The sequence below is a fragment of the Coloeus monedula genome (assembly GCF_965178545.1).
Source record: "Coloeus monedula genome assembly, chromosome: 6".
Classification (NCBI taxonomy): domain Eukaryota; kingdom Metazoa; phylum Chordata; class Aves; order Passeriformes; family Corvidae; genus Coloeus; species Coloeus monedula.
This window is the reverse complement of record NC_138786.1, coordinates 8,278,358-8,297,820: the sequence shown is the minus strand read 5'-3', so window position 1 is coordinate 8,297,820 and position 19,463 is coordinate 8,278,358. Positions and strand designations below refer to the sequence as shown.

The 19,463-nt window shown below is 40.6% G+C and overlaps 1 protein-coding gene across 1 annotated transcript in view; it reads left to right on the top strand.

Moving 5' to 3' along the window:
* Positions 1–19,463, top strand: part of CSTF3 (cleavage stimulation factor subunit 3) — a 48,256-nt gene that overhangs the window by 22,894 nt on the left and 5,899 nt on the right. Inside the window, exons 4-15 of the mRNA XM_082284418.1 lie at positions 9,349–9,381; positions 9,767–9,864; positions 11,216–11,282; positions 11,379–11,413; positions 11,521–11,647; positions 14,191–14,268; positions 14,468–14,630; positions 15,134–15,243; positions 15,648–15,764; positions 16,896–16,970; positions 18,189–18,332; positions 18,430–18,532. Coding sequence (XP_082140544.1) covers positions 9,349–9,381; positions 9,767–9,864; positions 11,216–11,282; positions 11,379–11,413; positions 11,521–11,647; positions 14,191–14,268; positions 14,468–14,630; positions 15,134–15,243; positions 15,648–15,764; positions 16,896–16,970; positions 18,189–18,332; positions 18,430–18,532 — 1,150 coding nt within the window. The remainder of the gene's footprint in view (positions 1–9,348; positions 9,382–9,766; positions 9,865–11,215; positions 11,283–11,378; positions 11,414–11,520; positions 11,648–14,190; positions 14,269–14,467; positions 14,631–15,133; positions 15,244–15,647; positions 15,765–16,895; positions 16,971–18,188; positions 18,333–18,429; positions 18,533–19,463) is intronic.

The following is a 19,463-nucleotide window of genomic DNA, read 5'->3' as shown; positions in this document are numbered from 1 at the left end:
GGAGGCTGAGGATCAGTCAAATGGTTTTGAGAACCATTCTCTGGGCCATTTCTGCTACAAATTACTGGAAAATTGCTCTTTATGTTCTAAGAACAGGCAAAATATTAAGAACAATTTGTTCTCTGCTAATGGGCCAAGCTAGTCTTGTGCTAATATTACAAGAGTAAGAAGATTATGCTGTATGATTATGCTGTATGATATAATTACATCTTCTAGTACCATTTTTTACTCTTGGAATAACCTGTATTCCTTTTCCTTAGGAGAACTGGTTGGTTGGCTGGCTTTATTGGGGAGAGCCTTTATGAGGCCAGTTCCATGCTAGAAAATGGGAGCCCTTAATGCATGGTCTCTGAATGAATTTGACCACTCAAAAAAGGCAGCAGTTCTTTCTGGTCTTAAGATGTCTTCATTTGGGCTATCAGCCCTTTTTGCTAAGTCAGTGTGGAGGCTGCCTTACAGATGTGTTGCTTTTTTAAAATTTGATATTCAAGGATCTCTTAAGAAGTAAGATTTCTTTGAAATTGTAAATTGCTCAGGTGTACTTTTAACATATGCTTGGTGAATGAACAGAGATTTCTTCCATAAAAATTATTATTTGATAGGCATATTTTACTAGAACAAATGCTCTGAAATGCTATAATTGACGGTGTGGAAAAAATACGCTTATCAAACTTACTCTTTTCTGCCCTTTTATGCAAGCCCTTTTTTTCTGAAAAGAATGTAGGCGTGTGATGAGTATAGTTAGAAATGATAAAACTATAAACCTAAGGGGGAACTTAATGCCCTCTTCTCCAGCTATAACCTCAAATGATGTAGTAACCTGTCACTTACTTAAAAATTTTGAGGATAGCAAAATGAAAGCAGGAATGATTTTTTAAATAACTGTATGTTACTGTAATGGACACTGGTTTTTGATAGAAGTGAAAAAACATGATGATTTCAAATTAAGCATCTTAATAAATTAAATCTTAGGTTAGAGCCTTGTAAGGTGTGAGATCTGTGTAGTGGAACAATTGGCTTTTTTTTCCCCTAGGTGGTGATGCCTCATGTACCCTTTATGCCATGTAATCTCTTGCAGTGGTCTGATCCCTGCCTTGTTTTTAAGGTCTGAGTGTTGCAAGGAATTTCCAGTTTGGGTTATGGGGTAGGGCTTGTCTGGTGGTGCTGGCAGACTGCAGTGTATCTGTGCTACTCAGATAATAGGCACTGGTGCCTATTATCTTATTAAATAAGCTGAAAAAAAGTGTTAGAGGAGTGCCTGTGTCCAATTCCATTGGCCCTGCTGAGGGACTGTTCTCTTATGAGAAGCAGTTGAAGTAGACAAATTGTGTAATTTGTCTGATTTTACAAGTTAGGGATCTCTAGCCCAGTGAGATGGGCCAAATACCTTTGCTTTAGGCTTCCCTCTTAATATAACTTTTTAACTTTAGTGATTTTGCCAAAAGATAAGTCTGCAAATCTTCAATTTATCTCATTGCATTTTGTCATGTTAGTGATTATCTTGTGATCCATGGGTGCTGTATGTGCTTTTGAGTCCTGTAATCTGAGAGTTAAATGATAATTAATTCTAGGAGGAAAATCACAGCTGCTTTGCATACTTCCTAAGAACTGCAAAGGATCCCAGTAGGGCTGTGAATGTCAGCTATCCGAAAACACATCTTAGAACATCCCACTGCTTCTGTAAAGTACAAAAGACATTGAGAAACAGGAATGAGAATCAGAAGTGAACTAACGTACGTAGGAAAAACCAAAATGCTTAAGTTGGGAAGGAAGCAAGTTTGCAGGGGTGTGAATGTGGGGTGGTGTTTTCTACTGTGGCTTAAAGGGAGTGTGAAATTGAAGAGGAAATTACAAGCCACAGGGCATGTTGAAAATTGACTTTTCATTAAAATGAGATTGAGAATCTGGTTATGAAGTAGAATCTGGCTAGAAAGTAGTGGGTGCTTAGCATTTGTAAATTACTTCATACAGCTAATATTACATTACATTTCATAATGGGCAAATTGCCTAAGTGAAAAAGGTAATGGTTTTCCTGAGCTGGAGAACATATTAAAGAATGAGTAGAAATAGAGCAAGGAAGAAAAGCTGGCAGTGCTTATGTGAGCTGTTTATCTGGGAGCACCATCAAAGAACAGCCAGTTCAGTAGACTGAGGCCAGTACTCACAGGAAAAGAAAACTTAAGACATGGAGCAGTTCTTTTCTTCACCCCCAATTTCTGGGCAAATTTTGAATGTCAGATCTGTAGGGTGGTAAAGTAACAGATAAGTGAGGCTCTCTGTCTTTTTGTTTTAAAGAGCATAGAGTGTGCTTGTCATCATGACTTCAAAAGGGCTGTTTTTGCAGCTTCACTTCACTACTTATCCACAAGAGATGTTTGCAGTAATGGGGCTCAGTTTGTCAGGAAGAATAGCAGTGCAAGTAATAACCGTGGGCTTGGTGTTTAAACAAAACTGCACATTGGGTGGGGGGTGTGTTTGGTTTTGTTTTGTTTTTTTAATGAAAGTGTGTTCTGGAAAGAAAACTCTCAAGAAAAATGAGAAGAGATAACAGTAGGATGCTGTAGATAGGAAGGAAGAGGAAAGACACATGAGAAATTGCTTCTTTTTAATAATCAGATTAAAAACAAAAGAAAAGAGAGATATTTGATGTCAGAAATAAATGAAGTGGGGAGTGAATCAGTGATTGCCATTCAGTATCGTTCTCCAACCAGAAAAATCACTGAAGAGTTTTGTCACCACAGGTTGGTTTTTTTTAGGCTGCCTATAAATAAATATTTCTCTGTACACCCTCTGTCTAGTCTCTTGATAGTGGTGGCTGAAAATTATGCATGCTTTTCAAAGTATTGACATGAAGGAAGGCTCTCCCTGCAGGACCAAGAGGCCAGCATTTTTTGTAGAGGGGTAGAGGCAGATGCTACTCCTGAAGGTTTGTCTAGTTGTGAAAATTAATCAAATTGCACTAAGCTGTAAACCAAAGCACAGTTGCTATTTTTAGTAGCTCTGAGATCTTATTTCTTAGTCTTTGTTCTTTACACTGGAGTAGGTATTTAGGAATTAAATGGAGTAGGTAGTTCTTTTATATTCCAAACTATATTATTAGTAGCAAAGTTTATGTACTGCAATGCATTAATCCTTCATCACTTCTAGATCAGTGTGTACTGTAAGTAACAGTGAGGTTGTCCATATTCTCAGGCCTTGTATTACTGCACTTTTGGAATGCAGTTTGCTCATACTTAAGCTTCAAGTATTTGCATGGATTGATTTCTTTCCTGATGCATCTGAAAATTAAAGGTACTGGGTCTTTCAGTCTGATAGATTAAACAAAAAGACATCTTCCACTTGCAGATTTTTTAAACTGGTAATTACTTGTTTACATAGTTATCCTAATTTAAGAACGACTCTTAGCACTGTTTTAACTGGGGAATGTTACTGTCTGCAGAGGGGTATTTCACAAGTTCTTCTTTTGCACCCTTTTCGGAAGCCTTCTGCTCTGAGCTGCTCCCTCACCACCCTCAGGCCAGTGCAGCTGGGTTCCTTTCTTTCCCAGACTTCCAGATAAATCTTGTTTCTATGCTTGCCATTTTGGAAATAGCCTTTCCAAGTCTTCAATCTAATTTTTGCAGTTAGTCAGTGAGGGAGATGTTCAGGCAGAGATTCTCTAGGCTGCTGCCTCTGAGAGGAGAAGTGTTGGTAGAGTTTGTTAACTTGATATGCTTTGGTTAATTGTTTCTGAAGGCTGTTGCAGGTTTTACTGAAGGCTTGGGGTGATGAGGCTGTAATGATAATTTCCAAGAAGTCAAGAAAGTGAGGAGCAGTCTTGCATATTACTGGCCATTCATGCAGTGGCTGTCTCTGTTTCTGCCACTGCCCTGTCCCCATTTCCTGCTGCTACTTAGCTCCTTATGAAAATTGCTGCCCTTCATTTCCTAATTACAATTTTTCCTGTAGACATGACCACCTTTTTCTGTTGAAAATGGTAATGTGGCTCAGAATTTTGCTATAAAAAGCCAGCTTTCTCACTATCTGTTCAGCAAGTGCCTGTTCAATTGTTTTTGAGTGCAGGATATTAACTGGTAATTGGATTTACAGAACTGCAGCTTTTGGTTCATTAGCAGAGCCAATATTCTTAGTTACTGTTAAGTTTTTTATTCCAAAATACTGTGAGCAGATTGAAAGTGTATCTAACTATAAATAATAGTGTATGTGCTAGACCACTCTTGGTAATCAGGAAACAAGTGTGACACCTAAAAGATGATGGGGATGAGGAAGCATGGCTGGTGGAACACTGGGACAGGCTTCCCAGAGAGATGGTCAAAGCCCAGAGCCTGTCGGTGTTTGAGTGTCATTTGGACTGTGCCCTTAAGAACATCCTTGAGCCTTTGGTCAGCCCTGAAGTGGGACTGGGTGATCAGGGTAGGTTCCTTTCAACTGAAATATTCTATTGTTAGGTTTCCTCAGAATCTGATTGCAAAATTGTGGGGGTTTCCCCCCCTCTACATTATAGCTACTTTTATGGCAGCTGTGACTGAATCCTGTTTTTCACATGATATATCTAGTGTAAACAACATGACTTTTAAGTTTTGATGCCATGGTTCTGGAAGCTCTGGAAATAATACTTTTAATAATAGTTGGAGGCATTTAATTTAGAATAATTTTAAGGAACTTTTCAAATCCCATTTTATGGCAGACTTTGAAATTGAAACACATAACCAGGTAAATGAAAATATGTAAAATCTCATCTTGCTGCCTTTTGAGAAAATGAGTTTTCCCATGGTCAGTGTACTCTATCTCTTCCTTGCAGGCTTTACTAATAGCAATATAAAAGCTGTATTTTCACAGGGAATATTAAAACTCCGAATGAAGGCAGCAGGAATACCAAATCATTCAATTCTTATCTGGTACAAATTGTAGCAAAAATATATCACAGAAATTTCATCTGCAATCACGTGCTAATGTTTTTAAATAAAGGATTTGGAATATCTGGCACAAATGAAATATATGCTTTGTTCAGCATTCGTAAGATAAGTTTTGGATCCAGTTATTTAGACAGTAATAGTTCAGCCTCCTTGGGTTAATGACCACTGGGAAGTGCAGTGCTAGCCCTGCGATTTACCTGCATTTCATGTACTTGAGCAGAGCCTGGGTTGCTGTTTGCAAAGGCAATTGCTGTTCTTTGTCACGTTAAGTGCTCACACAATTAGTCACTGACTGGGAGCCTCAGCAGACAGCAAAAGGCTGAATGTGCTGAAGATAGAACAGAGAATTAGCATCTCCATCCTTTCAGAGATGGCATTCCTTTGTGGTGGTCTGAGCCGTTTGAACTGATGTGGTCCCTAGCCTGTATTTTGGAAACAGAGAAATGTGAATATATTTTGTTACACCCACAGCTCTATACTGCTAGAGACCCAAATTGTCTGAGACTGTGCTTGGCAGTGGGGAGTGGATTATTTCACCCTAACAATCAAGATGTAAAAAAAAAAAAAAAAAGGCAAATGGTCAACACAAATGGATTCAGTGATGATAAATTTTGTGTAGTCTGATTTTATTTTTAAAATGTTAACTTTTATTTATCTAATACCTAGTCATGTAACTCATGAATTTAGGTCTTTCACAGTGAGTTCCCTTCAGTTGACAAATAAAAGCAGTACTTCAAATACATGTATTTAGACTCTGGTTGTAATTTTGTACTGTGAAACAGATGTTGGTTTTTTTGAAAAAACATTTTTAAAAAACAAACTCAAACATTAAGGATGGTGCATGCATTTTAGTGTTTGTAACAAAACCAGATTTTAGGAAAATCCTCGAAAAGGTAACATCCATGCAGCTGTAGTGTTTCTTTCTCTCCCAGTTTGTCCCTCATCAGCTGGTGCAGTCCCAGGGGTCTTCAGGTCCCTCTTCCAAAAAAACTCTAAAGAACCTTGGAGAGTAGTGCAGGGGCAGTGGGTACAGTAAAGAGGAGGAGGATCTACCTCACCAAGGGGAGAGCTGGAGGAAGTGAGTAAGGGAACATCAGGTTTTCTACTGAAGAATATAATTTTTTCCCCTGGAAAATAACAATTGAAAGAAAGAAAATGGAGTTGGGATATAGAGATAAATGACAGAACAAGCCATGCAAGTCCTTAATTACCACGTACTAAGCATGTTTCCTTAGGAACTTGATGGAATGCAAGAAGCACTGAAAAGGTTAACATAAAAGAGGGATGCTTTTTAAGCTTGTGTTGCATGTTGCCAGACAACTAGAACTAGTATTAAGTCCCTAGATTAGTAAAATCACTTGCCTTGCATAATCATAAATGATTCATGTGTCTTGTCTGTTTAAAAGGGTGAAATGGTATGTAATTTATGGATTAAGTTTTGCCCTTCAGTGTTTGTGAAGCTTATAGAGAATTACATTGCGTATTCTGGGAAGAAATTTGACTTGTATTATGAATTCATCTTGTACAAAGCTGATACAGTAGTGACCTAAATTTCTTATTGGAGCATCAAATCTAAAGTTACTCTTTCAGCAAAACAGGTGGAATTTCTCATTGTCACGGGCAGAGGAAGGCAGGTTCAGGTGTATTTTGCTACAGGAATGTCCAAACATAGCTGGTCAGACTGGGTGGTCTTTGTGTAGTCTTCAACGATGGATGGGAGACACTCATTGCATGGATTTTACCTTGGAATGAGAGTATCCCTCAGCTCACTGAATAGGAGGTGGATTCATGGTGGAGCCACTCCTGTGTGTCAGCCTGTGAGGGTAACACCTGCCTCTTTAATTAAAGCAATCAGAATATTGACGGAAATCCTGGCAGCCTTAGAAATTGGAGGATAAGCTGCTGTAAATACAGTTGACTTTATGTTTGTCTTTTAAGAACAAAATTACAGTATTAATGTCAGTTTTTAATGCTTTCCCACATCTCATCACTGCCTGTTGCAGTGTCTGTAATAGGAAAACCAAGAAGTGTGTGCTGGTGGGTCCTGGAGGCAACACCTGCCCTTGCTGGGCGTGGACTTTCTCTGAGCCAGGGCTGCCAGGGTGTTTGCTTGGGAGGGGTGAGCCAAGGAATGGAAACAGGTTCCTGCAGGAGAGAGAGTTGCTTTGCATTGAGAGACCCAGTAAGCTTTGGCCAATATTGCTTTGCCTTTTTTTTTTAACAAATCCTTCTGCATGCCAACCTCCTGACTTCACTGGTACCAAGATTTCTGAATTTTAAGATGCCAAACAACTTGTGTGGATTTAACAAATATGTAACGCTGACTTGAAGTCCAGATGTGGTCAGCAGCTTTTCATATATATGATAATCACATAGAAAATATTTTGCTTTGAGTCATAACCCATGCAAATAAAGAATATACCTTCTTTCCTTAGTAAAATATTTTTCTTTTCAAGGTCTTTGGTTCTGGGAAGTGCATGCAGTCTAATTGATACATATTCCTTGTGCTCCATCCTTTGATGTTTCCTGGTGACAGTGCTGCCAGGAGCTACTAAACTTGCTGACACTGTTTACATGGCTACACCTGGCAGGCAAACTCATTTTTTGCCCTGTCTGCTTACAGCTTTTTGCTCTGAGCTTTTAAAAATTATTTTTTGTCTTGTTACTGAATAACTAGAAGCTGATGCCTTTTGTCAGTGGCAAAGCCATGAATTAATTATTTATTTTTCACAAAAGAATTCATACTATCTCCTATCTCGCTCTGTTTAAAAAAGAAAATTAATCCTGTATATCTTACTGAAGGTTTTACTTGAGTTAAGTACAAGGGAAAGAAGGTGCAGGCAGCTGTGCTGTGTGCTAGGACATAGAAACCAAGATCCATTTGTTGTTTTTCACTCAGCCAAGGAGAGCAGGAGATTTCAGGGAGTGGGAGGCATAGACTGAGAGCTCTGTCTCTTTAGTGAATCGTTTTCATGTTGTAAGAGGTGGTGAGGGACATGAAAAGTTACTGTCAAAAAAGGATGAAGTAAAAATGTTTTTGTTTTTGTTTTTGTTTTTTTGACTCTTTGCAAGGCACAGTTAGGTTTACCTTCCTGCCATCCTGGATTGTGTGGAATTCTTCCAGCCTGGGTGGGATACTGCTCCAGTTCAAGTATGGTACAGACACAAGGGTCCAGTCTGCCTTGTGTGCCAATAAAGTTTTTTTTCAATGTTATTTGAATTCTCTCATTTTTAACTGATCTTTTTTGGGAATTAGAGAAATGGGGATGGCTCTTTTAAGCCTCTCAGGACTGGGTTGTTGCAGGAGTAGAGACACTCGGGAAACAGGAGGCAGGGCATACTTATTTTAGGTCGCCTGCAGTCCGTGTCTCCTCTTGCATCCATTAAAAATTCTGCTGTACTTTAGAGTGGGAATGATATAAAATGAAATAAGGAACCCTGATGCTAAGGGTGCTGTTTGCTGCCTGCACCGTGCTCCTCGGGGAAATGGAGAGGTGCTTGTGTTTCACACCACAATAAAGGCTGGGAATCCTCTAAGTAAACAAAGAGCAGTGAGATTTAAAAGGGGACTTTGGTGCCTTACAAAAATACAACACAGCATAACAAATCCTTATTTCATTAAAGGCGCTTTATTTCAAGGCAGATAAGCGTCTTTTAAGGGCGTTGTTGATTTTCCGTGTGTCATCGGGGTGTGTCTGTAGAGATTGCCTAGGATGTTACCGTAGCTGGGGCTAACAAATCCATGCAGGATTTGCCCCCCTCATCAGTCTCGTGCTTTCCTTTGTCCTGCCTGAAAGGCAGCCTGTTAGCTGGAATCTGGGTTTCACCCCCTGCCCTTGTGGGGTGTGGGTGTCTGAATGAAACTGCTGCTGACATGTGAATGTGGTTTGGTCCCTCCTCGGAGGGAGCATCAGGGCTGGGGCAGCTGCGGAAAAACAGGTTCTCCATGGTTATTATTTCCTAATTCAGCACCGGCATCTTGGAGCAAAGTGCACTTTGAGAAATAAATGTGCAAGTATAATATGTTTATTAGCCTAGTAGTCTTGTAAATATGGTATTTTACCCTTAATTTACTAAGTCTTGATCTAGAAGCTCTGGTACCTAAATCAGTATGTGCACTGAAGGCAACAGAGTGCCTTGAAATAAAAGACTAAGTCTGGGTGTTCAAACCAGAATGCAGGAAAACAAATTTGTCTGCTGGTACCTACATTTTGGAATTGAAGAATTAAAAATAAAACACCTGCTAATTTTGCAACAAAGTACATTATTTTGTGTGTTTAATTATATTTTTGCAACATTATGTGGTGTTTTGGTGTAATTAGTTTGAGTAGCCAAAGTACAAACTGGAATGCTGTAGTACTGTATGAACAATATATTACTAGTATTCTAAAATAGTTTCTTAAGTGATTTGTTTTTTTCTGCTTCCCTATAGATTAAAGCAAAAAATTATGACAAAGTGGAAAAGGTGAGTCATATTAATATATGTCATATATCTCTATAGCAAGAACAAGTACCTTGTGATTGGGCTAAATCAGATTGAAAACAAGCTGTAGTTGTCATTGAATATGAAACACCGGTAAAAAGTATCACTAAAGTTGATTTGTTGTTGCTACCAAGCTCTAATCAGTGAAGTGTGCAGGAGGATTTATTTCTCTGCTTAATTCTCTCCAGTTCCCTTGCATAGCATGGCGATGCTTTAGTCAAAAGAACAAGTAGTTTAACTTATTCTTTCTTATAAATCTCAGCCATAATTACAAGGTTTATTTAAATTTATTTTGTATAGCTTTAAAAGTAGAAACCTACTTTCTATATCTGGAATCCTGATCACGTCTTCTTGATGTATTAAACAGTTATTTCAGCGCTGCCTTATGAAGGTTTTACACATTGATTTATGGAAATGTTACCTTTCCTATGTACGAGAAACCAAGGGGAAGCTACCTAGTTACAAGTAAGTTCACAGAGTTGCTCTGAATTATTCTAGTTTTATGGTGAGACTCTTCTTGATTTTTGACCAGGGGATGGGGAGGAAGCTGGGTGGCAAATCTCTCTGGGGATTTTCTGTTGGAGTGTTGGGGGTTAATATATAATCTGCACTTAGAAAACATTGAAGTCTCTTTAGCTGAGCTTGCTGGGTAAAATTGGTTCCGTAGTCTGGATTCCTGTAACAGGGTGGGATAAGAGCAGTGAAGGAGCTTGTGTATCCATGCAGATGAGACTGGTGCTTGAGCCAACCTGAAACACACTTCTTCCTCTTTATCCTTGCCCTCAGTGTCCTGTTTAGAGTCTCCACAAAATTCAGCACTGATTCCAGCTGTGCCAGTAGCACTAAAGAGTTCAGGAATTAGAGGAAGTTTTGGAATGCATAAAAAAGTCATAAAATTTAGGCTGTCAAAATTTTGGGATATGTTAATCTTCATCCCTTTCCAGTTATTACATTTTGCTTGTTTATATTCCTGTGGATTGGGTTTCAAAAAATACGAGTAACTTCCAGCATCTATAAACTCTTTCATCCCCAGCCCACCATAATTTCTTTGCACTGTAATTGGCAACGTAAATAATTCATTAAGAGAGAAAATAAGCAACAGGTTTTAATTTACTTTTAGAAGACTGTTTTGAAGCAATTTTAGAAGTGTCAGTTTATTCAGTTTGCCTTTCCTCTGGTTTTCCTGTTAATGTGGTCAAGAAGGTAATAAGGTACTGAAGTATGTTTGAGTAAAGGAGACTAGGAGAAAAGTGGGAGAGAGCAAAAAACAGCTTTCACTGAAACTTAACCAAGGAAATTCTGTGAACATTTTCAATTTGAGGGAAAATACTTTGAATTGGGGGCAATAAGAAATCCTGTGAAGGATTCACACAAGGGATCTACTTCTAATTGCCCCAGCCTTTTGGGGTTCCTGGAGAATTGCAGAAAGGTTTGGGGAATTCTGAGGGGAAACAATAAGAATCCATGGGTGCATCTGTCAGCTAAGAAGATGTGGAGAGCAGTTGTTTTCTTCTCAACTTCATGTAGTATTCGTGGATTTTCACTGACTTGGGGTGGGCCAGGAGCTGTTAAAATGCTGGATTGCCACCAATACATTTAAATAATTCTTGAATAAAACAAACAACCAAAACCCCAACAGAACTTAAATACAGAATTTAAAGCTATCTGAATACCAATTTTTGCTCTCAGCTGTTGAATGATGTTTCTCATTCCTTGATGTTTGGTTAGAATTTGCTGCACAAAAGAATACTCTTAAATAAAGAATTTTTTAAATACTGAATACTTGCTTTATGGTCTTTGTGGTTCTTTTCCTCAGAGAAAAAATGGCTCAGGCATATGATTTTGCTCTGGATAAGATTGGCATGGAAATCATGTCATACCAGGTATGTTTTTTTAATCAAAACACAGTTTATTTCTAACTTTATGACAAGTACAGCTGAACATTGGTTTCACTATATGTAATATTTTTTCTCACCTAGATCTGGGTGGATTACATCAATTTTTTGAAAGGCGTGTAAGTATCTTAAAGTAACTTTTTTTAAGCTCAGTTAATGTAATGCTGATGTTCCTGCCAGTTGTGACCCGTAATAGCTGATGTTGATCTCTCTCCCCACTGTTTAGAGAAGCAGTAGGATCTTATGCAGAAAACCAGAGGATCACAGCTGTCCGTAGGGTTTACCAGCGTGGTTGTGTGAATCCCATGATAAACATAGAGCAGCTCTGGAGAGATTATAACAAATACGAAGAGGTAATCAACAACCTGATTCTTGTGAGATTAAGAAAGCAATAATTATCATGTAATCAAATATGGTGCCCAAAGTATATCCACTAAATAAGTATGTATAAAAGAGATGACTAGCAGGATAAACATATTTTGCGTGTGCAGTATGTACCAATCCTGTGGCAAAACTCTACAAGTACCTGAGTGATTTTTTAATTTATTTCAATTACATACATTTGACTGTCCCATTTCCCAGCTGGCCCAGTGGAGTGGCTAGTGAGTGAGTGAGTGAGTGAGTGAGACATCACTGTCCTCAGTGATGGAGCTGGAGCTCATCAGCTGGCAGTGAGGGCTCATGTCCCCAAGGAGGCACTCCCCTCCTTTCTCTTGGAGTCAAACAGGGTCAAATGGCATTCAGCTGGAATGGTTTGGACTTCCTCCAAAGCATTAAATTGCATGGTCTCAGTGCTTAAAAATGCTCCTCACCTGAAGCCATTCCAACACCCCAGGTGCACCTCAAGTGAGTCTGCTCCCACACTGTCTTCAGCCTGTGTAACCTCAGCTCACTGGCCTTGCAGGCCAATTTGTAGCTGCACCTTTAGAGTGTATTTTTAAACACATCTGGTGACAGCTGGTGACCAACCAGCCCCAGTCAGCAGTGGTGTGATTGCAAAGCTGATGTGGATGCCCTTGTGCTCAGCACTGCCAAGCAGGGATGCTCACACAGCACTCGTCCTGCTGGTTGTGCCTAGGCATAGTCACTGTGGGTCACTGTGCCCTGAGCAGGAAAGAAGGACCAATTTCTCTTGCCTTGTTGTAAATTATGCAGGTTGTGAGCTTGGTGCCCTCTCATGTTAATAAGGCCACAGTGCTTAGCTGGTGGGAGAACTCCAGGCACCCCCAGCCATGAGTGTGTACCGTAACAGCTCATTGCCCCATAGGTGTTTGGGGACACCACAGATAGCCTGCTGTTACCAGGGAGGGTACCCAGGACACACTGTCTCCAGTTTAGGAAAATCCCAAACACAGCTTCCCCATAAACCCTCCCACACAGCAAGGGAACGCTGTCACTGCTGGTTTCATTATCCATGGGGAGGCTTCCAAAACAAAGGCTCAACCCTGTCCAGTTTCCAGTTGAGGCAGCTCTGGCTGACACCTGTAACTCCAAGCTGTCCCTCAGGCTGTTCCAAGCTGCTGGAAGGTGAGGGCTGCAACTCTGCTCAGACACAGGGTTCTGCCCATCCTATTCTGGCTACACTGGCCTCGAGGGAAAGGGCTGCTGCTCACAGGTGTCCTGGCACAGGGAAATGCTCCTCACCAGGAGGGCTCTTTGAGGGGGTGGTGATTCCCCATGTCACTAGTCCAACAACACAGAGACCTCAGGCAGGTCTCAGTGTGGAAAGTTATTGGCAATTTGCTGTAATTCAAGTACTCTCAAGCTTCTCCTTAGCTCAGCTGTAGCCACCAGGTAACAATATCAGCCTGTCAGTCACCAGTCCTTAATTAACTAAATGGTCAGAGGTGGTAGAGCTCTTAGGGAGCTCTCAGTGACAAGGTGACAGTCTGGCTTTCAAAGCCACATGGCTGCTGAGCTGGGAGTGCATCCCAGGAGAAACCTGCTGCATCCACAGCCTGGTCCTGGGTTAACTGGGGCATTGCTGGGTTTGTGTGCTACCTGGCCCAGACTGCTATCCCAGACAGTGCCTTTGCTTCCATAGTGAGTGCCTTTGCTTCCATAGTGAGTGCCTTTGCTTCCCAGCTCGGGTGCCTCTTTGCACTCGGACTGAAAGCTCTGCGCATCTTCTGCAAACTCTTGGCAAGCCACGCCAGCAAAATCCACCCAGACGCAGGCGTCAGCCAAAGGGTGGCTGCTTCTCCTGCCTAAGAGCAGTCCTTTGAGGTTGTGTTCTTGCCAGGACCTGTGACCAGGGCCTGGCTGCCCCCAGCCCCTGCTGGTCTTGCTCAGCAGCACGGCAGAGCCTTCTGCACGTGTGTGCAGTCCTGGAGGGGTGTCACACAGTGCTGGCACGTCTCAGGCTCAGCTGGCAAAGGTACACCTGTGGCAGGGTGTGTGTTGAATAGAACATCTCCTAAGAGCTGTCAGTTACTTCAGGAACACAGGAGGAGGCAGAGCTTTGAGCCTGGAGGTCAGTCTCTGGTACTCCTTGTACGAGAAAATCAAATTGCTCATGTGCTGTCTGTCTTCCCCAGGTGAGCAGCAAGGCAGGGAGCTGTCACTGACTGTCATTTAAGAGCAAAATTGTAAATCACAAATACATTCTTCTTACTTTCACCCACAGCAGTTCATGTAAAGTCATTGCATTTTTGAAAGTGATTAAAAATATGCTGATATTCAGGTCAGGTGAATTTTAGTAATGAGTTTATCCTTTGTTATAAGTTCTTGCCCATACATTTATTAGGTGAAATAAATATTTTGAGATTGGTATTTTAAAGTAACTTTGTCCTTGCTCAGTTTTGCATCCCCTTCCAAGCTCTTTCCTGTATAAAATAAGATGCAGTATTTCCAAAGTGAAATTGCACATTCCCAGTTCCTTTTTTTCCTTCTCCAGGGCATCAATATTCACTTAGCTAAGAAGATGATTGAGGACAGGAGTAGAGATTATATGAATGCACGACGTGTGGCAAAGGTACAACCTTCTGTTGACTTTTCTTTGTTCTATTTAATTCTCCAAACCAGCATTAAACTTGGTTCTTACTTCAAATAAAAGTGTGTCAAACTAGTAAGGTTGGTATGCTAAAATATTTGTATTTGTTTTAGAAAGCATAACCTAAAGTAAATGTTCAATGTGTTTAAATCTGCTCTTCACAACATTGCTTCTGTTTCAGGAATATGAGACAGTGATGAAAGGCCTGGACCGCAATGCTCCCTCTGTTCCCCCCCAAAACACCCCCCAAGAGGCTCAGCAGGTGGACATGTGGAAGAAATACATCCAGTGGGAAAAGAGCAACCCTCTGCGAACAGAAGATCAAACTCTCATAACAAAAAGAGGTAATTAGCTGTTGGGCTAGGACATAGAGAATTGTATTTCTTGGCTCCAGCATAAGTAATGATGTGATTTGGTGTTTAGGGATCGTGCTGGAGTAGAAATTGATCAAGTTCCTTGAATTGTGTCAGTATTTTTTTTTATAAAAAAACAATCCAGATTTTGCTAAAGCCAAGCTGAAAGTAATAAATGGATTTGGGGAGACAGTGCTATAGTTGTGTGCCACTGAACCTCCTGTGCAGGTCAGGAAACAGTAGATTGCAGCCTGATTTTATGGCTGATCCTGAGTGAGCTGTGCTTCTTCCTCTGTGGACAAGGCAGGTTTTAACTGCTGGTTACAGTTCATAACGTTCCTGGTAATACAGAAGAACTGCAGCAGGGATCATTGTATTCCAAGCCAGTTAGTGTTGATGTTGTCTGATTCATTTGATGGTTTTTGTATTTCATACTTGGGTTGTGCAAGGTGGTACCATTTACAAGGAGTGTTTGTTGCATGTTTTGCCCACAGTGATGTTTGCCTATGAGCAGTGTCTGCTGGTGCTGGGCCATCACCCAGACATCTGGTATGAAGCAGCTCAGTACCTCGAGCAGTCCAGTAAGCTGCTGGCTGAGAAAGGGGTAAGCTGCCAGCCATTGGCTTTCTCTTATTTCCTTGCTTTGACATGGTGGACTGTCAGTTTTTCCTCAGAATCAAGGAGGGGGGTGTGAAAAATATTCAGCACCGTAAGTTGTGACATGTTCGGGATTTTAAAATGGGGAAATTAAAATTAAAAAAAAATAACGGTGTCTGAATTTTAAATAAGAGTTGTGAAAAACTGTTTCAATCTTGGCCATTTTTAGGCTTGGGGGATTTTTTGGGCCTGATTTTGTGATTCCTTAAGTACTGGGAAGATGATTCTCTCTTTGTTGGAGCACTGAATGGAAATTCACTGGGACTTGTCACAAACAGAAGATTTTCCATAAATTGGCCTTCGTTGTCACAGATGCTGAACAATTATATTATTATACTTATTTTATAACAGGACATGAACAATGCTAAACTTTTCAGTGATGAGGCTGCTAATATTTATGAAAGAGCGATCAGCACTTTATTAAAGAAGAATATGCTTCTTTATTTTGCATATGCAGATTATGAAGAGGTGAGCAAAAATAGTGATGTACTGACATTAAAATCCAAATACATCTCCCATTAATAATGTCATTTATTTGAAACACACTGAGTACACAAAATTCTGTAGAATTAATTTACTGGTTCTTCTAGCCTTGTTCTCATTCAGTGTTTCTGAGATGGAGCTGACAAAATAGAGAGGAAAAGCCCATAGTATGAGTTACAAAAGTTTTGAAAATCTACTGTCTTTCCATTTAAACATTGACTATATTTCTGAAATTATCATAAGGGTGAAATGCTTACAAATTTCCGTGTCCCAGAGTATCAGCTTCTTTGCTTTTGAGATGGGCATGAAGGGCACCTCTCCTGTCTGATTCTTGGGGAGCTGATGTTTGTGTTGGCACAGCGGTGACAGAAGATGGGAGCCACCTTTGGTGCAGCTCTCTGGAGAAATCTCTTCACCCAGGCCACCACCTCACTGTGCAGCCTCCACAAGGAGCAGTGCCCCATGGTGTTTATTCCATCAGGAATAAAGGCTGTTTCCCACTGGTCAGATGAGGACTGTGGAGTCCTCTGCGGGGTGTATTTTGCCCACTTCTTTTATCATGAAAGAATCTTTGCAGGAGGAACTTCAGGACAACGGGGGGGGAAAAGCCTTTGCCTTTAAAAGAAAAATCCTTCCTTGGTTTTCAGTGCAGCCTCCTGTATGCTAAGTGTCCTGATTTTCCAAGGCTGCACAGTACAGCCTGGAGGGCTGCAGCTGGCAGGGAACAGAATGGATTCTTGGAAATGTGCAGGTTGGAGAGTTAAGAAGATGGTTTTCCTACCTATCTGCACGTTACTTTTAGACAGAGGTAAAGAATACAGTCTTTTTATGCCAAACACCTCCAATGGCAGCTCTGCTGCAGTATTACTACATTAGAAAAAGACTTCAGAGACTTCTGAAAAGCATGATTGTAACCATTAGTGGGAAATTAATGTGGGAAGCAAGAAATGTCTGCACAGGACCGAAAACGTACCTGAGTAAAGGGGCTGACATACACAGTGTTCAGCCAGGGAAAACAAAGAGGAAAATACTAGTTTTGTCTTCAGCCTGAGTTTTGCATTCTGAGAGCTGATCTGGAATGGAGTTACCAAGCAGTCTGTGTTCCCTCTCACTTAGAGCCGGATGAAGTATGAGAAGGTGCACAGCATCTATAACCGGCTCCTGGCCATCGAGGACATCGATCCCACGCTGGTAAGAGCATCCTCAGTGTCTCCACATCTCCATGGATTGTCACCCAATGTATGCAGAGAAGGGGGAAGTACTTACAGGAGTTCCTTGGGTCACAGGGATGATGGAGCAGGAGGAGTACTGAGATGGCAGAATTAGATTAAAATTTTGGCAAGATTGGTAATTACAGTCTTTAATCCATTTAAATGCCCTAAGTCATGTGCACTTTCCTCCTCTGTCTCTTTTACACAGTCTTTTACAACAAGTAATGAAGATAAAAGATAGAAAAGATTTCATAACCGTCCTGTGGCCATGTAGTTTGCAAATAAATCTGTAATGCACCATATAAGTATCAAGAGTGCTGCTGTACCTCTGCTGAAGTGACACAGTAAACACTGTTCATATGCCAGCTGTGGTAGGTAGTGCTGCACAAGTGGTGTCAGAAGTAACCTGCCCTCAAAAAGTTATTTAGTTTATTATAAACAGACACAACCAAGCATGAGAAGGCAAAAGGAAGGTGAGAGGTCTAACAGTAAACAACAGGTCAGTGTCAGAGGAGAGGTATCCATTTACTGATGCTTTCCATTCTTTAGAGACACATCATAATGCTTCCCAAAGGCACATTTTGTGGGAAACCATGTACTGGTTCCTCCTGCTTGAGGAATGGTGTTATTTGTGATCTGATTCAGAGTGAAGGAAAGTTGAATCCCAAAGAAATGCAAGTCACAAATTGGCCGCTGAATTAAGTAGCACATTCATTATTTCCTTGATCAGGTGTAAATACTTGCAGGCAGGATGAATTTTATCTTGGATTGTATAATGTACAGTAAAATGCTTCATCAGGCCTTTTGGCTGTTCCTTGGCTTTATGGATATCTTAACTTTATTGGAAAGTTACCATTTTTACAACAAGCTTGAGTTCTCTGAAGGCACCAGCTTATGTAAATTACATTCATCTCCTTACCTCCCCTTCCTTGAAAAATCTGTGTATTAACTACTGTCTTTTCATGGGATCAATCTTAGGTGTATTCCTTTTTTTTATTAAAAAAAATCTATAAAAGACTTGCCTCGCTATTTAGAGCAAGACAACACAGAGGCACAAAACAGCCTTGTTTCTATTATGTTTTATTTGCTGTATTTTGTGAGTCAAGATTAGTAAAAAATTTCATGTAGCAAAAAGCTTAATGGTATCCTGGTATTCTTGTTAGCACTGATGCTATTTAAATATTAATGTGCACCTTAGGTTTATATCCAGTACATGAAATTTGCAAGGCGAGCAGAAGGCATTAAATCCGGAAGGACGATATTTAAGAAAGCGAGAGAGGATGCCCGGACCCGGCACCATGTCTATGTTACTGCAGCTTTAATGGAGTATTATTGTAGTAAGGTAATCACAGGTGCTCACCCTGACCCTAAACAAGTGTCAGGAGGGTGCACAGCTCACTGAAGCTAATAACTTTTTTTTTTCCCCCCAATGTTTGCAGGATAAGTCTGTGGCCTTTAAGATTTTTGAGCTAGGGCTGAAAAAATATGGGGACATTCCAGAATATGTACTGGCATATATCGACTACCTTTCCCACCTTAATGGTAAGCTTTGAGCTTTGAGAGGTCTAATGAAGCATTACTCTGCCTTCACTGTGAGTTTAGGTCCAGGCCAAGTTCTTGGTATTTAAATTCTTCTTGAAGAGCAGTGAAACCTCTTCATGAAGCTCAGCAGTTAATCTGAAAACAGAACCTGCTGGTTGGTCCATACTGAAGCTCCAGAAGTACGGTGACATTAAATCTTGATGCTGCTGAAGAGAGGAGAGTGAACTTTGCAAATTGTAACTAACTGGCAGTGCAGGACTTTTACAGCATCTGCTGTGAACAGTGGGAAGTACACTGAGGAGTCTAAATCCTGAGGAAAAAGATCTAAAGGAGTTTAAAATCAGCATGAGAGGAGTGAGAGATTAGCTGGTCCTGACTAGAATTAATTTAAATTCATTCTCCCCCAGTAGATGAGATGAGCAAGGTATAAAATCAATACTGTGCATATCAGTCCTGCTTGGAAATTGCTGGGGAGCTGCAATGGAAAGAGCAGGGCACAGGCACTGGGGCACAAGGGGCTGGGGAGACCGGGGCAGGAGGTGGAGGTGGAAGGTCTCTGGGTGGGATTCCCTGAGGCAGGGGCTGAAAAGCCTTCTTAAAAAGGAACCCAAGGTGCTGTGTGGATTCTGCAGCTCAAGGCACCATTCATCTCCTGTCAGACTATAATACCTTGGTTTTTCAGGCACTGGAAGTTTAAAGATTTTGAGTTTTTTCTCCTGTAAGCTGTAAACTGAGAGATTTTTTCCAAGTTAAAGTATATTTAATTTTGAGATAAATTATTGTGGGTCTACATGAATATTAGCAATGCCTTTTGTAGGTTGCCATGAGAAAAAAATTATCTTAAAACTCACTAGTTTATTGCTCTATTTAATAACCCATCCAAACTCCTGAAGCCCAGAATTATCTCTGAACTCCTGTAAGTGTAAGAGGT